Below are 18,862 nucleotides of genomic sequence, written 5' to 3'. Positions count from 1 at the left end.
TCCATATGAACATAAGGAACATATATAAAAATGTTTAAAGCAGCATTGCTTGCAATAGCAAAAAGCTGGAGATAGTGCAAATGTCTTTTGGCTCAAATACGGATAAATAAATTGTGGTATATGGCTACAATGAAATACTATACAGCAGTGACAATTAATGAACCACAGTCATACCCATCAACACTGAAAATTCTCTCTTTAATCCTTTACAAAATAATGTACTTTCATAATGTTGGCTTTTGCTTTCAGAGTCTCGGAGAAGTTTTTGTGTCTCACCATTTTTAAGTATTTCAAGTTGTGATAGCGCAAGTTGGTGATGGAAAACAGGCTCTGAGTCACTGGTGGAGGGAGTGGTTTCATTTTGAGTCATGCCTAGGACACTTATAAAATAATAAATTGCACTGGGCACAAGTCCACAATGCCAGGTACTTCTCAGATTTTCCAGGGGCCACTTCCTCCTATCTTCAATTTTCCAACAACTACAGTTCTACCTTTTAATGTCTTCATGTGTTTAATAAGAAGCAGAACGTTCCTGTGGTGGTCCCTGGCACTAAGTTCCCCAGGACTGGCCAATCTTTGAGGATAATAACAATCTGGACCGCCCAGCTCCCACCCCGTTTGTCTCCCAAATTCTCCAAGACCTTGACCACGACAGATTGGGCAGGTTTCCATTTCAATTCTCCTTCGCTCTCTGACCAAAACTCTGACGTATGCGAAACCCTCATCACCCTCTGAGAGTCTGCGCAACTTGGGACTCCGAGCCAAGACATCCTCAAGCGACCAGATTTCAGCAAAACCTACGAACAGAGTCAAATACAAGTGTCAAATGATTTATTGTGTTGTGTTTCCTACCCACACGGCCGCCGCCGGAGGAGCAGCCTTGTGTCGCCTCATCCACGCCTCGCCGTGACGTCACACAGGGCGCCGGGAAATGGCCGCCGGGCTCCTACGTCATTCGGTCGCGCAGAGTTGGCTGTTGCTATACAGTTGCTGGGAGGAGGCGACAAGTAGGGTAGCAGGGGCAAAGATCATGCAGGACAGCGAGAGGTTTCCTGGGCAGCAGAGGCCACTGGGCTGGCGATGAAAGAAGCAGGGCAGATGCAAAATCTGGAGAGCGAGGGGGCCGGACGGTCAGTCAGCACCCAGACTGGCAGCATGACCGGTGAGTGCCCCGAATCCTCCCGCCACTCGCCTTTCGCTCTCCTCTGTGCGTCTCCCGCCGTTTCACTCTGGGTTCCCTGCCTGGCCGTCTTCGCCTGCGTTTCTGCTCCTGGGTGTCCCATCCCCGCCCTGGGCGCGTCCCCACCTCGGTCACTGGAATCCCTTGGCCCGGCTGCACTGGCTTTTGAAGTTGCGCTCACTACTCCCCTTTACTTTTCCTCCCAGGACCTGGAGCTGGGATCGACGAGCCTGAAAATTACCCAAACTGTGTTTTTTATTAGATTTCAAAATTAACCGCACGCGACGCTTTCCTATATTTCAACTGCTTTTCCTTCTAAGGTCACCGTATTTTTAGGTCTGGGTCCTAACCACTGCCCTTGTTGTAACGCTTCATCACAGTCCAAAGTAAAGGTTGCTCCACGATGATCTCAGATGCAAGGACTTTTCATAACTTTTTTTGGAGTGTTCCCATAGCTACGTGTATCAGCTGTACTATTTTTTTCTGCTGGGTGAAAGAGGGCCCAACTTTGGAAAGTGCTGGAAGACGTTGCCGGCAAGGAGGTTGAAATCAGTCTCCTGATAAGAAAGTGCTTTGATTCTCTTGCACACGAATCCTTTTTCTCTGCCTCCTGCTAAAACAGCTGAGCTAAGGCTGCAGCACCCAAGTGGCATTGATCTTAGTTCTTATTTTCATCATTAGTAAAATGTTAAAGTGTTTGCCCTCTATTTTGCAGGTGAAATACCAAGGCTTTCTAAAGTCAACCTTTTCACTCTGCTCAGTCTCTGGATGGAGCTCTTCCCATCAGTCAAAAGTCAAAGACAAAAGTCTCAGGTATAATTTGTTTCCTTGGACAGTTTTTCCCCTTAGACAAGCGGTGGTCTAAAATTTGATTTTATTGCTCTAGTTTCGGTCACACTTAAACTCAACAAGGCTTCAAATTTGCAAAATACCTTCATGGTTTAGTGTGATACTTGTAATTCATAGCTGTGATAGTTTTTCCAGTCTAAAAGTAGAATATGTAGTTACCCTCTCAGACTGCCATCTGTATTTTCTTTGGTCAGGTGTCTGTTAAGGTCTTTGGCCCATTTTTTAATCAGGTTGTTTGTTTTCTTACTGTTGAGTTTTAAGAGTTCTTTATATATTTTGGAGAACAGTCTTTTATCAGATGTGTCTTTTATGATATTTTCTCCTAGTCTGTGACTTGTCTTCTCATTCTCCTGACATTGTCCTTTTCAGAGAAGTTTTTAATTTTAATGAAGTCCAGCTTATCATTGATTTCTTTCATGCATCATGCCTTTGGTGTTGTAATTAAAAAGTCATCGCCATACTCAAGATCACCTAGGTTTTCTCCTATGGTTATCTTCTAGGAGTGTTATAGTTTTGTATTTTACATTTAGGTCTATGACGCATTTTGAGTTAGTTTTTGTGAAGGGTGTAAGGTCTGTGTGTAGATAAGGAATTCACTTTTCATGATACAATGATATCTCTTGGAGTAGTTTTCTCCCAATACCTATGTAAAATGTTTTATAAATAATAAAACATTATTTAAAATGTTATGCATTTTTATTCCCTATTTTTCAACCACTCCCTTAACCCCCACCCTGGCTCCACATATTATTAATGGCTTTGAGAAAGTTCTTCATTTTCTTCATGGATTTTGAAGTCCTTTATTCTTCCTAGTTATTAACAGCTTAGTATTATTTTATGAAAGTAGAAGACTTCTAAGCTGTTGGGTTTCTTTTTTTTGGTTTGTTTTGGTTTTTGCTGATGAAATTTCTCTTGAAGAGACAGATTAGAAGCAAATGTTTAGAGATTTAAGCCTTTTAAAAGTGCATTTAAAAAGCTGGGCTTTGCAATGGAGTGTTATTCAACCACGGGAAGGAAAGACATCCTGCCATTTGCAGCACTGTAAATGGACCTTGAGCACATTATGCCAAATGAGATAAGTCAGACAGAGAAAGACAAGTACTGTATGATCTCACTTATATGTAGAATCTAGAAAAGCCAAACTCAGAGAGAGTAAAATGGTGGTTACCATGAGCTGGGGCGGGGGGACAGATGTTGTTTAAGGGTACAAACTTATGAGTAATAAGTAAGCCCTGGAGATCTAATGCACAGTGCAGTGAATGTAGAAAACAATATTGTATTATAATCATCAAATATGCTAAGAGATAGAGGTGCTAATTATTATTATTGTTATTATTTTATTTTTTATTTTTTTTGCTGCACTGGATCTTAGTTGCGGCATGTGGACTTGCTGGTTGTGGCATGCAAGCTCCTAGTTGCGGCATGTGGGATCTAGTTCCCTGACCAGGGATTGAGCCTGGGTCCCCTGCATTGAGAGCGTGGAGTCTTACCCACTGGACCACCAGCGAAGTCCCTAGAGGTGCTAATTATTGCTACAATGGCAATCATATTACAATATATAAATGTATCAAATGAATGTATTATACACCTTAATTTTGCACAATGTTATATGTCAAGTATATTTCAGTTAAAAATAAATTAATTAGGGCTTCCCTGGTGGCACAGTGGTTGAGAGTCCGCCTGCCGATGCAGGGGACACGGGTTCGTGCCCCGGTCCGGGAGGATCTCACATGCCGTGGAGCGGCTGGGCCCGTGAGTCATGGCCGCTGAGCCTGCGGGTCCGGAGCCTGTGCTCCGCAACGGGAGAGGCCACAACAGTGAGAGGCCCGCGTACAGCAAAAATAAATAAATTAATTAATTAAAAGCTGGGCTTTTTACAAATTGAGTAATAATTTTGAAGAACCTTTTGTAGTATCAAGATTTGGTCTCATTTTAATTCATTCACACACACACACGCACACGCACACGCACACGCACACGCACACACACACACCAAGAATACATCCTGTTCTTTTTCAGCAGAGGCACATTAAATTAAATAAATAAGTCCACTATTAATTGCACATGATGTTCATAAAGTTGATTAAGATCTTTTTCCTATTAAGAGAAGAAAAATGTTCTTTAAGCTAAAGTAATAAATTTGTTTCACTTAAATTATTTATCCTGCTTTTGCTATACAAATTAAGTCACAGAAACTCTAAGATGCAATTTCACAAGTACTTGTATTGGAAACATTGCTTCTGACACTTTACAAACCTTTGTCTTTTTAAAAATAAAATATTTTTATGTGTTATGAAAGTAATACATGTTTATTATTATTATTATTATTTTTTGCGGTACGTGGGCCTTTCATTGTTGTGGCCTCTCCCGTTGCGGAGCACAGGCTCCAGATGCGCAGACTCAGTGGCCATGGTTCACGGGCCCGGCCGCTCCACGGCATGTGGGATCTTCCCGGACCGGGGCACGAACCCGTGTCCCCTGCATCGGCAGGCGGACTCTCAACCACTGCGCCACCAGGGAAGCCCCATGTTTATTACTTATAAAATTGACAGAAGAAAAAAAAATCCCTCATAATTCCACCACCTAGAGACTACTAACATTTTTGTGTTGTTTCTCAATCTTTTTTCTCTATTTTCTTTACTCATTTGATATCATTCAATTCTGGATCCTGCCCTTTTCACTTAACATAGGAAAATCCTCATGCTGTAATACTGTCATAAACACTGGAGTGGCAACTTAGTGTAATGCTTTGGGAGTAGCCAGTGGTTTCGCAATTAGCTTGCCTGGGTTCAAATCCTGGCTCCATCTCTTACTAGTTGTGTAACCTTGCGTGAATTACTTTACCTTTTTCTGTGTCATCTTCCTCATCTGTAAAATGGAGTGTTACTGGTACATACTACATGGAACTTCTATTGAAAAATGAATGACTTGATATTTGTAAAGGTCTTAGATGGTGCTTGGCATATACTATGTACTTTATGTACTTGTTATTTTTATTTTTAAATTCAGTTTATTTAAACTAAATTTTTTTTTAAAGTTCACCAATTTCTCCCACCCCCACCCTTATCTTTGTCAACCACCATTCTGTTCTCTGTGTCTGTGAACTTGGGGGTTTTTGTTTGTTTGTTTTTAGATCCCACATATAAGAGAGATCATATGGTATTTGTCTTTCTCTGTCTGACTTACTTCACTTAGCATAATGCTCTTGAGATCCCTGTGTGTTGTTCCAGATGGCAAGATTTCATTGTTTTATGGCTAGATAATATTCCACTGTGTGTGTATGTATATATATGCCACAATTTCTTTATCCATCCATCTGTTGATGGACACTTAGGTTGTTTTCATATTTTGGCTTTTGTAAGTAAATGATGCTTCAGTGAACATTGGGAGTGCATATATCTCTTCAAGTCAGTGTTTTCATCTTCTTTGGATAAATACCCAGAAGTGAAATTGCTGGATCATATTGTAGTTCTATTTTTAATTTTTAGAGGACCCTCCGTACTGTTCTCCATAGTGGCTGCACCAACTTACACTCTCACCAACAGTGCCTGACAGCTCCCTTTTCAGCACACCCTAACCCCAACACTTTTCTAGTCTTTTTGATAATAGCCATTCTGACAGGTGTGAGGTGGTATCTCACTGTGGTTCTGATTTGCATTTCCCTGATGATTAATGATGTAGAGTATCCTTTTGTGTACCTGTTGGCCATCTGTATATCTTCTTTGGAAAAATGTGTATTCAGATCTTCTGCCCGTTTTGTAATTGGATTTGTTGGGTTTTTGCTATTGAGTTGTATGAGTTCTTTATATATTTGGGATATTAGCCTTTTGTCAGATATGTGATTCGCAAATATTTTCTCCCATTCAGTAGGTTGCCTTTTCGTTTTCTTGATGGCTTCTTTTGCTGTGCAGAAGCTTTTTAGTTTGTTGTATTCCCAGTTGTTTATTTTTGCTTTTGTTGCTTTTGCTCTTGGTGTCAGATTCAAAAAATTGCCAAAATCTATGTCAAGGAGCTTACCACCTGTTTTCTTCTAGGAATTGTATGGTTTTTATTATCATTTTATTGTCCTCTTAATGATTGCATAACAGTCCATTGTAGCAATGTAACATGTTTATTCCCTTATTATTGAACATTTAAATTGTCTGTCATTTTTACCAGTCTTATGGAATTATTAACTTCAACCACTTCAGAATATAACTACTATCTGAGTTTTCTATGTTGTCAAATATTCACAGTGTATGAGTGTGCCTTGAGGATTGTTCAGCAAGTTATATATTGAGTATAAAGAAAAAGAATTTTTAATAATCCAGTCTAAAACTAGATAAATGAGTAGGAGAGAAACTATTTATGAGACTTCTGAGTACTTACTTTTAAGTAAGTACTTAAAAGTTTTGAAGTACAAATCGAGTACTGTTGAACATGGCTGTCATTTAAAAATAGTTCTCTCTCCTACTGGTTTATAGTTTTAAATTTCAGTTAAGTAAGACTTACCTAAATTGCCTGAATGTTACTTTAGTAAGAATTAGAATAACTGCATTGTTCCCTCATATTTCTCTGCACATCACATATTTGTCTTTCTCTCCCAGCTCTTCCCATTGTGTCCTCTGGTGTTGTACCTTATCTTTATGCTGAAAGACCTCACATACTTTTCCAGAACAGAAGTAATATAGGATAACAGTGAAGACAATGGATTTGGGGCTCAGATCCTTGCTTACCCATTTATTAGTTATGTAACCATGTTTGAGATATTGAATCTCTGTCCACAGTTTCTTCATCTGCAAAATGGGAATAATCATAGCTACTTTTGTAAAGATTACATGAGGTAATTTAGGGCCTGATACATGGCCAACACTCAGTAAATGTTAGGTATTATTATTATTATCATACATATAATCAGCATCACCACTACTACCATCCACACCCCCATAATTACGTTACCAACATAATTACTTCCTCCACTTCCTGTTCTACTTGAACAGAAACCTCATTCCCAGGACATGGCTTTTCTTGTAAATTTCTTAGAGGTTACTCCTTTTCTAGCATCCAGCCCTTGTTTCAGAAAACCAAGAGGTCAGCATACACCGAATTTGTCATTCCCACTTTCAAACTTTCTTCAATTTATTGCATATCACACCTACTTTGGGGCTCACAGGATTCTGCTATTTCATTCTGTCATCTACTTACCTCATAATCACTTTCCTGTGTTCTTAAATCATAAGCTCTGTAAGAGCTGCATCCTGAGCAACTGGCTTTATGGCTGGCACATAGAAAGGGTTCAATAAATATTTGTTGAATTAATAAATGAAAAATAAATCTAAGAAAATTTGTGTTCAAAAACTGGTTGCATGGATGGATGGATGGATGAACAAAATTATCCCCTGGTTCAAAACTTTCTACTTCAAGTTTTACTTTTAGAGGAGACTTATGGACATTCCTATATTAGTGTCAACAAAGCTCATGGCTTAAAACAACACAAATGTATATTTTTACAGTTCTATAGATCAGAAGTCCAAAATGGGTCTCACTAGACTAAAATCAAAATGTTGCCAGGGCTGCATTCCTTCTATAGACTCTCAGGGAGAATCTGTTTCCTTGCCTTTTCCTGCTTCTAGAAGCTGCCCACATTCCTTAGCTTGTGAACCTCTTCTTCCACCTTCAATGCCAGCGATGGCGGGATGAGGCTTTTTCATGTTGCATCCCTCTAGCACTGACTCTCCTGCCTCCCTCTTTCACTTTTAGGACCCTTGTGATTACATTGGTAATGTGATTACATTGCCCAGATAATCCAGGACAACCTCCCCATCTCAAGATGATTCACAACTTTAATTCCGTATGCAACCTTGCCATGTAATATAACATAGCCACAGGCTCCAGGGATTGGGACTGGGAGGTCTTTGGGGGACTGTTATTCTGTTTACCACAATCCATAGTTCACATCCTTGGTACATAGTTCTTCACCTTCCCAGTGCCAGGTAATTTACCTCTATTCCCCTTTTGTCCTTCTTAGCCATGGCCACATTAGGACTTTTCCATTGCTCAAAACTGCCCCAACTCTGAAACCTTAAACTACAGAATTTTATTTTCAGTTCTTCTGTATTTTGGAAAAGTATTCAGGGGTCAGATTATAAAAGCCTTATTTACTAGGTTGAGTAGCCTGAACTTGAACCTGAACAAAGCAGGAAGTCGATACAGAGTTTCATCGAGGAAAAAAATAAATGGCCACAGCCAAAGAAACCAGTTTTTAAATAGGAAATATTGAATTAATCACATCTTATGTACTAATCTTTTTTCCCCCCCTTAATCTGCGTTTAATTAGGAAAGGGAGGAAGGAAAGCATGGACCCTTAGGAGGTAATGAAGAGATGGCCAGAGTATCTACTGACAAAAAACAGGTGAATTTTTATGATTTAAAAAAAAAGCATAGGCTCATAATAACAAAGCAAAAGGAATGGTATAAAGTAGAATAAAAGTCTCTTTTATACTCAAGTTCCCCATTCCCACTTCCAAGAGAGTTTTTGTATCCTCTTCTAAAAATCATACATTTACAAGACTATACATGTCTCTCCAAAGGTTGGGGGTGGTGAGGGAGAACAGATGGGATTATGTATTCTGTAATATGTTCCTACATCTTGCTCTTTCTTAAAATTTTTCAAATTTAACTCTTCTCACCTTCCCATATTAGTTTACATAGATGTGTTGAGAAACACTCTTCATGTTCTTTCAAACTCCAACACATCCTGCTGGTCTTGCCAAGAATGCAAGGCCCTAACTGTTCTTTACCTAGGCCATTTCCCAAGAGTTGTGTTTGCCGCAAGCAACCTTGAGGGTTGAGATAATGTCTCCCTCTGGGACATAGAGCAGGTTTGCTCACTATTTGCAATAAAACATAACAGATTCCCGAGCTCAGTGTTCCTCTCCTGTAACACAACCCGCTTCATGTCCAGGAATCCATATGGACCCATCTGCATGACCCCTTGTGGGACTTGGGGGCAAGGGAACCATCACAAACATGATGTCACATGGCTTGCTGTGCTGTGAACCATAAAGTCCTTTGTTTCTGACCCAGGAGTTTCATGTCTTCTGCTAGCATCCATGAAACAGTAACAGGCTAACTTACTAGCTTGTAAGTACGGTAAAATCAAAGCCCAAACCTGGCAAGATGAGCCTTGTTCTTTTTAATATTGCATAGTATTTCCTTGCTATTTTAATCTTTTGAGTTTTCCAGACAGATTCTGATTCATTGGGTGTGAAGTGGAGACATGTATATTTTGAAAAAAGTTACCTTGATGATTCTGATGTACATTCCTGGAGATTTCCTGACTATTTCTGAGAGTGAGTCTCTCAAATGCCCAAAAGAATATAGAAATAATTTATTTTAGAATAGTTAGATGTTTTTAATTATAAGAAAGGCAAAAGGGAAGAGTCGTGAATTGCCATTTAAGTAAATGTACTACTTCATGTACAAACCAGACTGTCCTCTCTTGCCTATGTTTTAATGTAAAACTCTGTGACTAGGATTACATAGACACTTGCCAAGATGTTAGTGAAGTGAAGCAAAATCAGGATCCAGAACAGTGATTCACTGCGAAGATTCAGTCTTCTGGGAGTTGGAGTAAGTGGAAGTATCGAAATGGAATGCAACTTAGGCTTTTATTGGTTTTGTTTTGTTTTCAGTTTGGGATGGAAAAATCTTGGTCTCAAACTTGGTATTTTGGCCTTAACTAGAAACAAAATGGAAAAAAAAAAGATATTTTCTGAAGTGAAAAGGACTCTAGACAAAAAAGTGATAAACTTGGCAAAGATTGTTCCAATAAAAAAATAAATTGTTGAGTATGTTTCCCATTTTTTAGGAATAATTTTTTTTTAAGTCTTTTGTGGTCAGGGTTTCTGGCTTTATTTCTGTCTGCATAACTACTTAGAAAATCTAAAGCTAAAATCATTTAATTGCAGCCATTTCCATTGGTCACAATTGGTTCATTTAAATAAAAGGAGCTCTAGTCTACTGAGATCTTCTGATAAGGCCTCATCAGTGGCAATTTTTTTAAAAGCTTGCTGGAAGTATTTAGAAGTAGATACTAACATATACTTTATGTTTGAGGAACATAAAGCTCTTAAGAAATTTTGGGATAGGGAGGGGGGGAAGGAGTCAAGGTAAATTTAAGGCTTATTTTAAAAGCCAGTATAGGCAGGTCTTTCATATTTAATCTATGTTTTTGGACATATATTTTGTAAGGGAAGGATTTTTATATTCCTTTTAAATGTCCAGAATGTTTAGGAGATGGTTGATTACCTCTGAAAGGGAATTCTATGAAATCTTCTCTGTTCCTTCACATTTCACAAAGTATCATTCTCCATAGTTTCAAAAATTTATACTCATAATTGAAACCGAAACTTGACTATTTTAGTAAATACAGCTTTGGTCTGATCTTTAAAGTGATTTCAAATGTGTCCTATTGGGAATAACTGTAGAGTAAAATCCCTTTGAAAGGGAGTAGGGAATAATGGACACTGTTCTCAGCCCAAGTCCCCCTCATATTGTAAAATCCCTTATGAACCCAAGGATTAGGTTTACATTCCTTACTTCAGGATCTTTTGCTGTGAAAACAGTGTAGACTGTTTTGTGGCTTATGTAGAACTGATTTTTTTTTTTTTTTTTTTTTTTTTTTTTGGCGGTACGCGGGCCTCTCACTGCTGCGGCCTCTCCCGTTGCGGAGCACAGGCTCCGGACGCGCAGGCCCAGCGGCCATGGCTCACGGGCCCAGCCGCTCCGCGGCATGTGGGATCCTCCCGGACCGGGGCACTAACCTGTGACCCCTGCGTCGGCAGGCGGACTCTCAACCACTGCAACACCAGGGAAGCCCTGTAGAACTGATTTTTAACCTTAGTCTATTCTATCTGATATTAATATTGTTATAGCAGCTTATTTGATTAGTATCTGTGTAAGTTAGGACACTTTAGGTTTAAAGTAACCACTCTTCAGAACTCCAGCCAGTGCTCAGCCTCTGGGGCTTAAAGCAAAGTCGGCCCAGTCCCTTACTGTGGGTGGGAAACTGCTGAGGTAGCTGCACTTCACTGCTTATGCTTTGAGTTCTGTCTTCCTTTCTAACACCTGAGGGTTATGTCTTCCTTTCTTTTGAGCTTGACGATGCATTTTAAAACATTTTTAAAATTATAAATAATCTATATATTTGTAGGAGGTGGGTCCTACCACATTAGGCTAGACTGCCATAGTCCTAAAGATTGTTAGAGTCAATTTTTAGAAAGAAGTTGAGAATTATCTTTATTTTAGTCAGTATTTAAAATATTTAAAAATTTAGTAGATGTAAGCTATCGTATATAGGATGGATAAACAACAAGGTCCCTGTATAGCACAGAGAACTATATTCAATATCCTATCATAAACCATAATGGAAAAGAATATTTAAAAAAAAAGAATGTATATATATGTATAGCTGAATCACTTTGCTTTACAGCAGTAATTAACACAACATTGTAAATCAACTATACTTCAATAAAAAAAATTTTTTTGAAAAATTAATATGACCTCTGATTTAGTTCTGCCTTTTACCATCTATGGGTCTTTCAGAAAATCATGTAAACTCTGGGCTTCACTTATTCATGTGTAAAATCACAGGGTTTTCCAAGTTTTTCCTTATTATGTAGAAGCTTAATACTAAGTAGTCTTAGACTAGATTAAGAAACAAGTCAAATCGACTTCATTATTGCTCTTTACTAGGTTAAAATGTATTCATTTTTTACTAGGGTAAATTTATGATAATTAAATGCATAATTGTTTGGTTAATAAAGTCTAGATTTAGAAAATTTCTGGTAGAAAGTCAACATTAAACTTTCAGAAAAATTTTTGGACCTAATGAGAAATGTGCTTTTGTTCAAACTGTGTTCAGATGAAGAATTAAACAAAACTTTCATTTTATTAATAAATCAAGTATAATCCATGATACGATCATTAGATATTATAACTAATCACATAAATTATAAAATAAATTATTATTTTGTATCTTAATGTAGGTGAAGAGAACTGGTCTTGTGGTGGTGAAAAACATGAAAATTGTTGGTCTCCACTGTTCAAGTGAAGATTTACATGCTGGGAAAATCGCTCTGATAAAACATGGGTCAAGGTTGAAAAACTGTGATCTTTATTTTTCCAGAAAACCATGTTCTGCTTGTTTGAAAATGATTGTAAATGGTAAGTGCAGATAAGGCTTTGTTGGAGATTAATAGCATTTTTCTGAGAACAAATCAAGTGGGAACAAATTGCCTAAATACCACAGAGATAATTTAAAAATATAAATATATATCTGAAGACAGTTTGATGTACTGTAAGAAGAAGAGTCGGAAAACATGGATTCTGGTCTCAGCTCTGTCACTAACTAGTTAGATGACCCTCAGTGTATTGGTAGATTTAATACTAGCTGCTATAACAAATAAACATCAACATTTCAGTGGCTTAATACACTAGATACTTACCACCCATGTAATAGTCCAGTGCAAGTGTTGCTGAACAGCAGACAGCTATTCTCCATGTGGTTGATCCGTGGTTCTAGGCATCTTCTATCTTGTTGCTACTGTCATCCTTCTGGCCTCCTCTGCATCTAGAGACAGAGAGTAGAGAAGGCATACCTGCTTCTTAAAAACCCTGGCCTGGAAGTCACAGACATCATTTCTGTTCACATCCATTGTGGGAACTGTAGTTTCTGGCTGGGCGGCTGCCTCCCAATGACTACTTTACCCTTTGGAAGGAGGAGAACAAAGTATTAACATATAGCTATCTATCTCTGCCACTCTGGGCTACTCACTAATCCTCCTTGTGCTTATGATTCTATTTTGCACCCAGGTAAGTATTCAGACCACTTTCCTATTTAAAAAATAGTATATCTTTTACATAGGCACTGTGATGATTGTGATTTATAATATGAATTATATACTTAGTCTTCATTCCATTCTGGACACAGAGCAACTAAAATCTTTTGAATTTCCTGAGTGTTAAGAATGAGAAAGGTATCTTTTGTTATTCATAACAAGTCCCTTTCCACCATTACTGAGTTTATGTTAATGAAGTAACTTTTGGGAATCCCCTATGGATGGGGCCTGGTTGCCAGGGGAACCAGCCAGGTGACTAGAGGGTTGGAACTTGCAGCCTAACCCCCACCAGACCTCTGGGGAGGAGAGCCGGGCTATAGTTTGAGTTCAAACACCAATGGCCAGTGATCTAATCAATCATGCCTATGTAATGAAGCTTCCTTAAAACCCAAAAGGACACGGTTCAGAGAGCTTCTGGGGAAAAAAAGGCTAATGTAGTTCCTAATCCTTTCCCTCAAGCTGTTATTTGGGGGCAAAAAGGGGCAAAAACCAATTTAATGTAATACATCATGTAATACCAAATGAGTAATAACAGCTGTAAATGATATATGAGCTCAGAGGAGAGACAAGTGATCCCTGCAGGCTGGCATGTTATAAATAGCTGGGGCTTAAGCTGGACCTTCATGGGTCAGATGTAGAGGAGGAGGAACACATTCCTAGTCAGGAGGACAATGCATGCGGGGTCATCAAGTTGTGAGAAGCAGGGTTCTGGGGGTCAGTGTTCGGGGTGGAAAATTATTCTTGAAGAGAATAGTGGCAGAAGGATTATAATAATAGGTTGGGGCCTTAATGGAGAACTTTGAAAAACTGTCTGGCCTTTGGGCTTTATCTTATAGAACAGAGTTGCTAAATTTGCTTTGAGGAAGAGCTGTTTTTGTTTATATCAAAGTCTTAAGAGTAATGATCAGATCGGTGATCAGGGCAGTTCCCTTAAGCTACAAGTGGAAGCACTTCCAGAAGAAATGGTCATGTGGCTAGAGTCTCCTGGCCTGCATCGAGTATTTCAAGCTGGTAAGTAGGTACCTATGATAAGTTATTAGATTCTGTAGTCTTTCCCCTGCAATTACAAATAGAGAAGGTAAGTGTGATAGTGGTGGTGGCATTTTTTTCTCCTTTTCCCATTGAAGAGTTTTGAGCAGGATGTAACATGATTAAGATGATTATTTGTTGTTGTTATTGAATTAGAACATGGAAAGATAAAGAGCTTGAGAGCTTGGTTAGTAGACTTGCATTAGATAAGGTGTAAAATAGGGTTCAGGTGGCGGCATTGATCTAGAAAGGAAAGAATGTGAAAGAACCAGACATTTGTCGACTGATCTCTTCTAGAGTCAAGAGAGAAGAATGAATAAAAGTCGTGTTTTGCGCTGAGTTGACTACACTTAAAGCACTCTTAATAGCCTCAGAAGCCAAGAATTAGAAAAATGGAGGAGTACGAGTAATTCACCATTGCTTGTGTCTTTGAGTTCAGACACTTAAACCTTGCAAGAGAGATAATGAAATGTGGAAAATAAGGAAGGACATGCAATGGAAATGCTTTTATGCTGGTATTAGAGCCATATATAAATAAAATTGTTATGTTTGATTAGGCTTATACGTTATTTACTTATCTTGGAAAGGGGCATGGTTTAACCCCATGCTCTAGCTAACTTATTTCAGTTATAATTACTGTTACCTCAGTTACAAAGCAAACATTTCTAAAGCATAGTGGTTCTCAAAGTGTGGTCTGTGACCTCCTCATGGTCCACAAGGTCAAAACTATTTTCATAATAATACTACATTTATGCTAATAGTACTAAAAAAATGTTGAGTAAGACTACTGTTGCAGTTGTATGAATCATGGCAATAGTAGTAGTCATTGTACTCTTACATAGCCACCTATTTGGAGTTTAAAAAAAAGGTGGAGGGTGTGGAGTTTCATGTAAGAATGTCATTGATGAAACAGTTAAAAAAAAATCAATTTTATTAAACCCAACCCTTAGTACGCATCTTTTTAAGATTCTGTATGAGAAAATAGGAAGTGGACATAGAGCACTTTTGCTATAAACCTAAGTATGAAGTTTGCCTTAAGGAAAACCGCTTATGCAATTGTTTGAGTCACAAACTGAATTATCCGATTTTTTTCATGGAACACCATGAACTAACAAACCATAGTTAACTTAGACTTGGCTATTTGGCAGACATTTTCTCAAAACTGAATGAAGTGAAACCGTCACTTCCAGGAAAACAACTGACAGCATTTATTGCCACTGATAAAATTTGAGCCTTCAAGTGAACATTAGAATTGAAAAACTCCTGTCTGCCATCGTCATAAGCTTACAGCTTCCCACTGCTTAAAGACTCTTCTGATGAGACTGGTGGTTATATTAATGATTTTTTTTTTTTAAGTATTGTGAAATCAGTAAACTCTTGTTTTCCAAATGACCAGTGCATGACGCTAGAAAATCATGCGTGAGTGAAAGAGCCATTCTAAGTGTAAGAGAGACCAGAGGACTTTAACAGTACAAAAAGTTTGTTGTGTGACTTCAGATTCCACACTGTTACTCACCTCTAAGAAACTATCCCTTCTCAAAATTTTATGTAGTGTGAAGAATATTCATAATTATTTGAAATGGCTGTTAAAATACTCCTTTTTTAACTGTGTATCATGTGAGGCCGGACACTTTTTATATATACTTCAATGAAAAGCTAAGGCAAGAGGTTGAAAGCAGAAGCAGACTTGAGAACCCAACTATCTTCTATTCAGCCGGATAATAAAGAGATTTGTATAAAGTTTAATGCCATTCTTCTCAACTGGTGTTTGTTTTGGAAAATTGTTATTTTTTATTGAACTATGTTATTTATATTAATTTATGATGGTTCTTATTGCTATTTTTAATGAATTAATTAATATTTTAAAATTTTGTTTAAATTTTCTAATGCAGTAAGTATCAGTAGATATAGTCCACATAAACAAAAACTCTTTGGGGTCCTCAGCGATTTTTAAGAGTGTAACAGAGTCTGAAACCAAAAATTTGAGAACCTTTGCTGTAGCTTCTGCTACTAGTACATGAAAATACGTTTAAACATTGGTCATCCCCTCTTCTTGAATCAAGATTACTAGAAGCAACCAGAATGCTTAGATGAAAGATTGATCATTACTGCTGGTTAGGAAATGAATTATGAGAACTCCAACAGAGGGAAAAAGAAACAGCCAGAGGAAACATTCTGATAGCTTTGAGGCCTTCAAGATTACTTTACAGCCCAAGGCACAGTAAGGGTCAGTAGTAGGAGGGAGTAGATAGAAATGTGTGTTTGTTTAACTCGAATTTTTTAGTTCATCTATATCTTTGAATGAAGAGAACGTGTGGGCCATCTGCCTGTTCACTTCTGGGCACAATTATCAAAAACATAAATGCCTCTCCTAGCAGAAGTTACATGAGACACTAGCAAAGGCGTTTCTTTGTTGTAAAATAGTAACTAATTGATAAACATTTATGTGCTTAGTTTTGTATAAGGCACCTCATCGTTCATTCTCAAACACAAATTAAAAACTTTTTTCATATTTGTTACCCAGTTTTGTTTTCTCTTTTGTAAATTGTTCATATATTTTGCCTCTCTTGGAGGCTTTATTCTTGTCAATTCATATGTGCTCTTAGTGGATTAAAATCTCTGTATATCAAAGATTACTAACCTTTTCTCTGTTACATTTATTGAAAAATGTTCCTTCTAGTTTGTTGTTTTGTCTTCAATTTTGTGGACTTAAAAACAATTAATATTGCTTCCTCTCCCTGCGCTTCCCTGCTGCCCTCACATTACAAATTCTTTGTGCACGTTTTGGATAACTGCATATTTTATTATGAGGAAAACTGTAATGTGTTAAACCATTCCTCTATTTTGGCCATTTAGATTTTTTCTATGTTTTTACTGTTTTAAACAATGCTGCACTAAACATATGCATGCATGAATTTTCTTTTGTCTTTATTTCAAATATTTTCTTAGAAGAGCTTGCCAGAGGAAGAGTTTAGAGTACAGGTACATTTTTCATGTGTGGATGAATTGTTTGTTTCAGGTACAAAACTCTAGCCAGTATCAGTTATGTTATGGTATTTCTAAAAGCTGCCATTTGATTACTTGGAGGACTCTGGTATATAGTCCTATCTCTGGGCTTTGGGACCACACTTAGCAGAGGTAGTGATTCCACAGATACCTTCCATGGGTTTTGTTGTCGGCAAACTTTTCCTATAAAGGGCCAGATAGTAAGTATTTTAGGCTTTGCAAGCCGTAGGGTATCCATACAGCCATTCAGCTCTCAACTCAGCTACTCCATTGTAGTACAGAAACAGCCAGAGACAATGTCAAAGATTAGGTTTGTCTGTGTTTCCACAAATCTTTATAGGCACTGAAATTTGGGTTTTATATGATTTTCATGTCACAAAATAGTTTTCTTTTGATTTTCCAACTATTTAAAACTGCGAAATCCATTGTTGGACCTGCAAGCTGTATAAAATAGGCAACAGGACAGATTTGGCCTGTGGCCGTAGTTTGCCAGCACTTGGGCTCTATTATTGGTGACTTGGTAATAGACTTTTATTATATTGGGACCTTTGGACCTACTGCAGTGATATGGTGGATTTATCAAGAAAACCCTTAATTTCAGCATGCATCTGATAACTACCGTTCATATTTTGTGTTTCAGCTGGAGTTAACCGAATTTCCTATTGGCCTGCTGATCCAGAAATAAGCTTGCTTACTGAGGCTTCTAGTTCTGAAGATGCAAAGTTAGATGCCAAAGCAGTGGAAAGATTGAAGTCAAACAGTCGGGCCCATGTGTGTGTCTTACTTCAGCCTTTGGTGTGTTACATGATGCAGTTTGTAGAGGAGACCTCTTACAAATGTGACTTTATTCAAAAAATTTCAAAAACATTGCCGGACACTACCATTGACTTTTATTCTGAATGTAAACAAGAAAGAATAAAAGAATATGAAATGATATTTTTGGTTTCCGGAGAAGAAATGCATAAGCAAATACTGATGACTATAGGTTTGGAGAACCTGTGTGAAAATCCGTACTTTAGCAATCTAAGACAGAACATGAAAGACCTTATCCTACTTTTGGCCACAGTAGCTTCCAGTGTGCCCAACTTTAAACACTACGGATTTTATTGTAGCAATACCGAACAGATTAACGAAATTCACAATCAGAGTTTGCCGCAAGAAATTGCAAGGCACTGCATGGTTCAGGCAAGGTTATTGGCATATCGAACTGGTGAGTTTATACACTTAGTTCATAAATCGGGGCTGCTTGGGTCGTATTTGTCTCAGAAGTAAAGTATTCATTTCATCTATGGTAGCGTTTATTGACTCTTAGATACTAAGGTTTTGTTGGTCATACAAATAAAGAGAAGTTAGTGAGACCCTTGAGAGACAACTCTTAGAGTAGTTTTAGGATTTCTTGTGGCCTATATCAGGTGCTACATTTATAAATCAGGATCTGATTAGGCCCTTTCTGCTTCTTGCTTTTATCATTTCACAGTTGAATGAGCCCTCCGCTAGATAGGACAAAAAGAGAGGGGAGAGAGAACCAGAATTATTCTTTTTTTTTTTCTTAACTCTTCAATATTCTGTAGGTATTCAGTATTTAGTAAAAACTTAAAAAATCTTTAAACTAAAAATATGAATTCAAAATAACATAGAATCAAAGTAAAGGAGATTTTTTCATATTCTTCCAATTTCTGGTATGTCTTCAATCAGCAAGTGGAGAAATCAAACATTTGTACTTTATTATATTAAGTTGTACCTGAGTAAGTATGTGAAAAAGGAAAATATTACTTGGGAATTTTCTCTATCATGATAAAAGGCGGTATCTGTATTTCCAATTATAGAACAGTGTTTTTACATCTCAGCAGACATAACATTTTTCAAAGTAGAATCATGGTCACTTTTTTTTTTACATCTTTATTGGAGTATAATTGCT

At 37.8% G+C, this 18,862-nt stretch overlaps 1 protein-coding gene across 2 annotated transcripts in view; it reads left to right on the top strand.

Moving 5' to 3' along the window:
• The first annotated feature begins 461 nt into the window (after positions 1 to 461).
• CDADC1 (cytidine and dCMP deaminase domain containing 1) overlaps positions 462 to 18,862 on the top strand; it is a 45,451-nt gene continuing 27,050 nt past the window's right edge. Inside the window, exons 1-5 of one of the 2 annotated variants that reach the window (XM_079902887.1) lie at positions 462 to 1,162; positions 1,896 to 1,993; positions 8,346 to 8,420; positions 12,058 to 12,235; positions 17,585 to 18,154. In XM_079902887.1, the coding sequence (XP_079759013.1) occupies positions 1,081 to 1,162; positions 1,896 to 1,993; positions 8,346 to 8,420; positions 12,058 to 12,235; positions 17,585 to 18,154 (1,003 nt within the window). In that variant the 5' untranslated portion in view covers positions 462 to 1,080. The remainder of the gene's footprint in view (positions 1,163 to 1,895; positions 1,994 to 8,345; positions 8,421 to 12,057; positions 12,236 to 17,584; positions 18,155 to 18,862) is intronic. The other variant, XM_079902888.1, reaches the window with a different exon arrangement.

The sequence above is a fragment of the Stenella coeruleoalba genome, assembly GCF_951394435.1.
Source record: "Stenella coeruleoalba genome assembly, chromosome: 18".
In the NCBI taxonomy this organism is placed as follows: Eukaryota; Metazoa; Chordata; class Mammalia; order Artiodactyla; family Delphinidae; genus Stenella; species Stenella coeruleoalba.
Note: the sequence above shows the minus strand (reverse complement) of the source record. Positions and strands in the feature narration are given on the sequence as shown.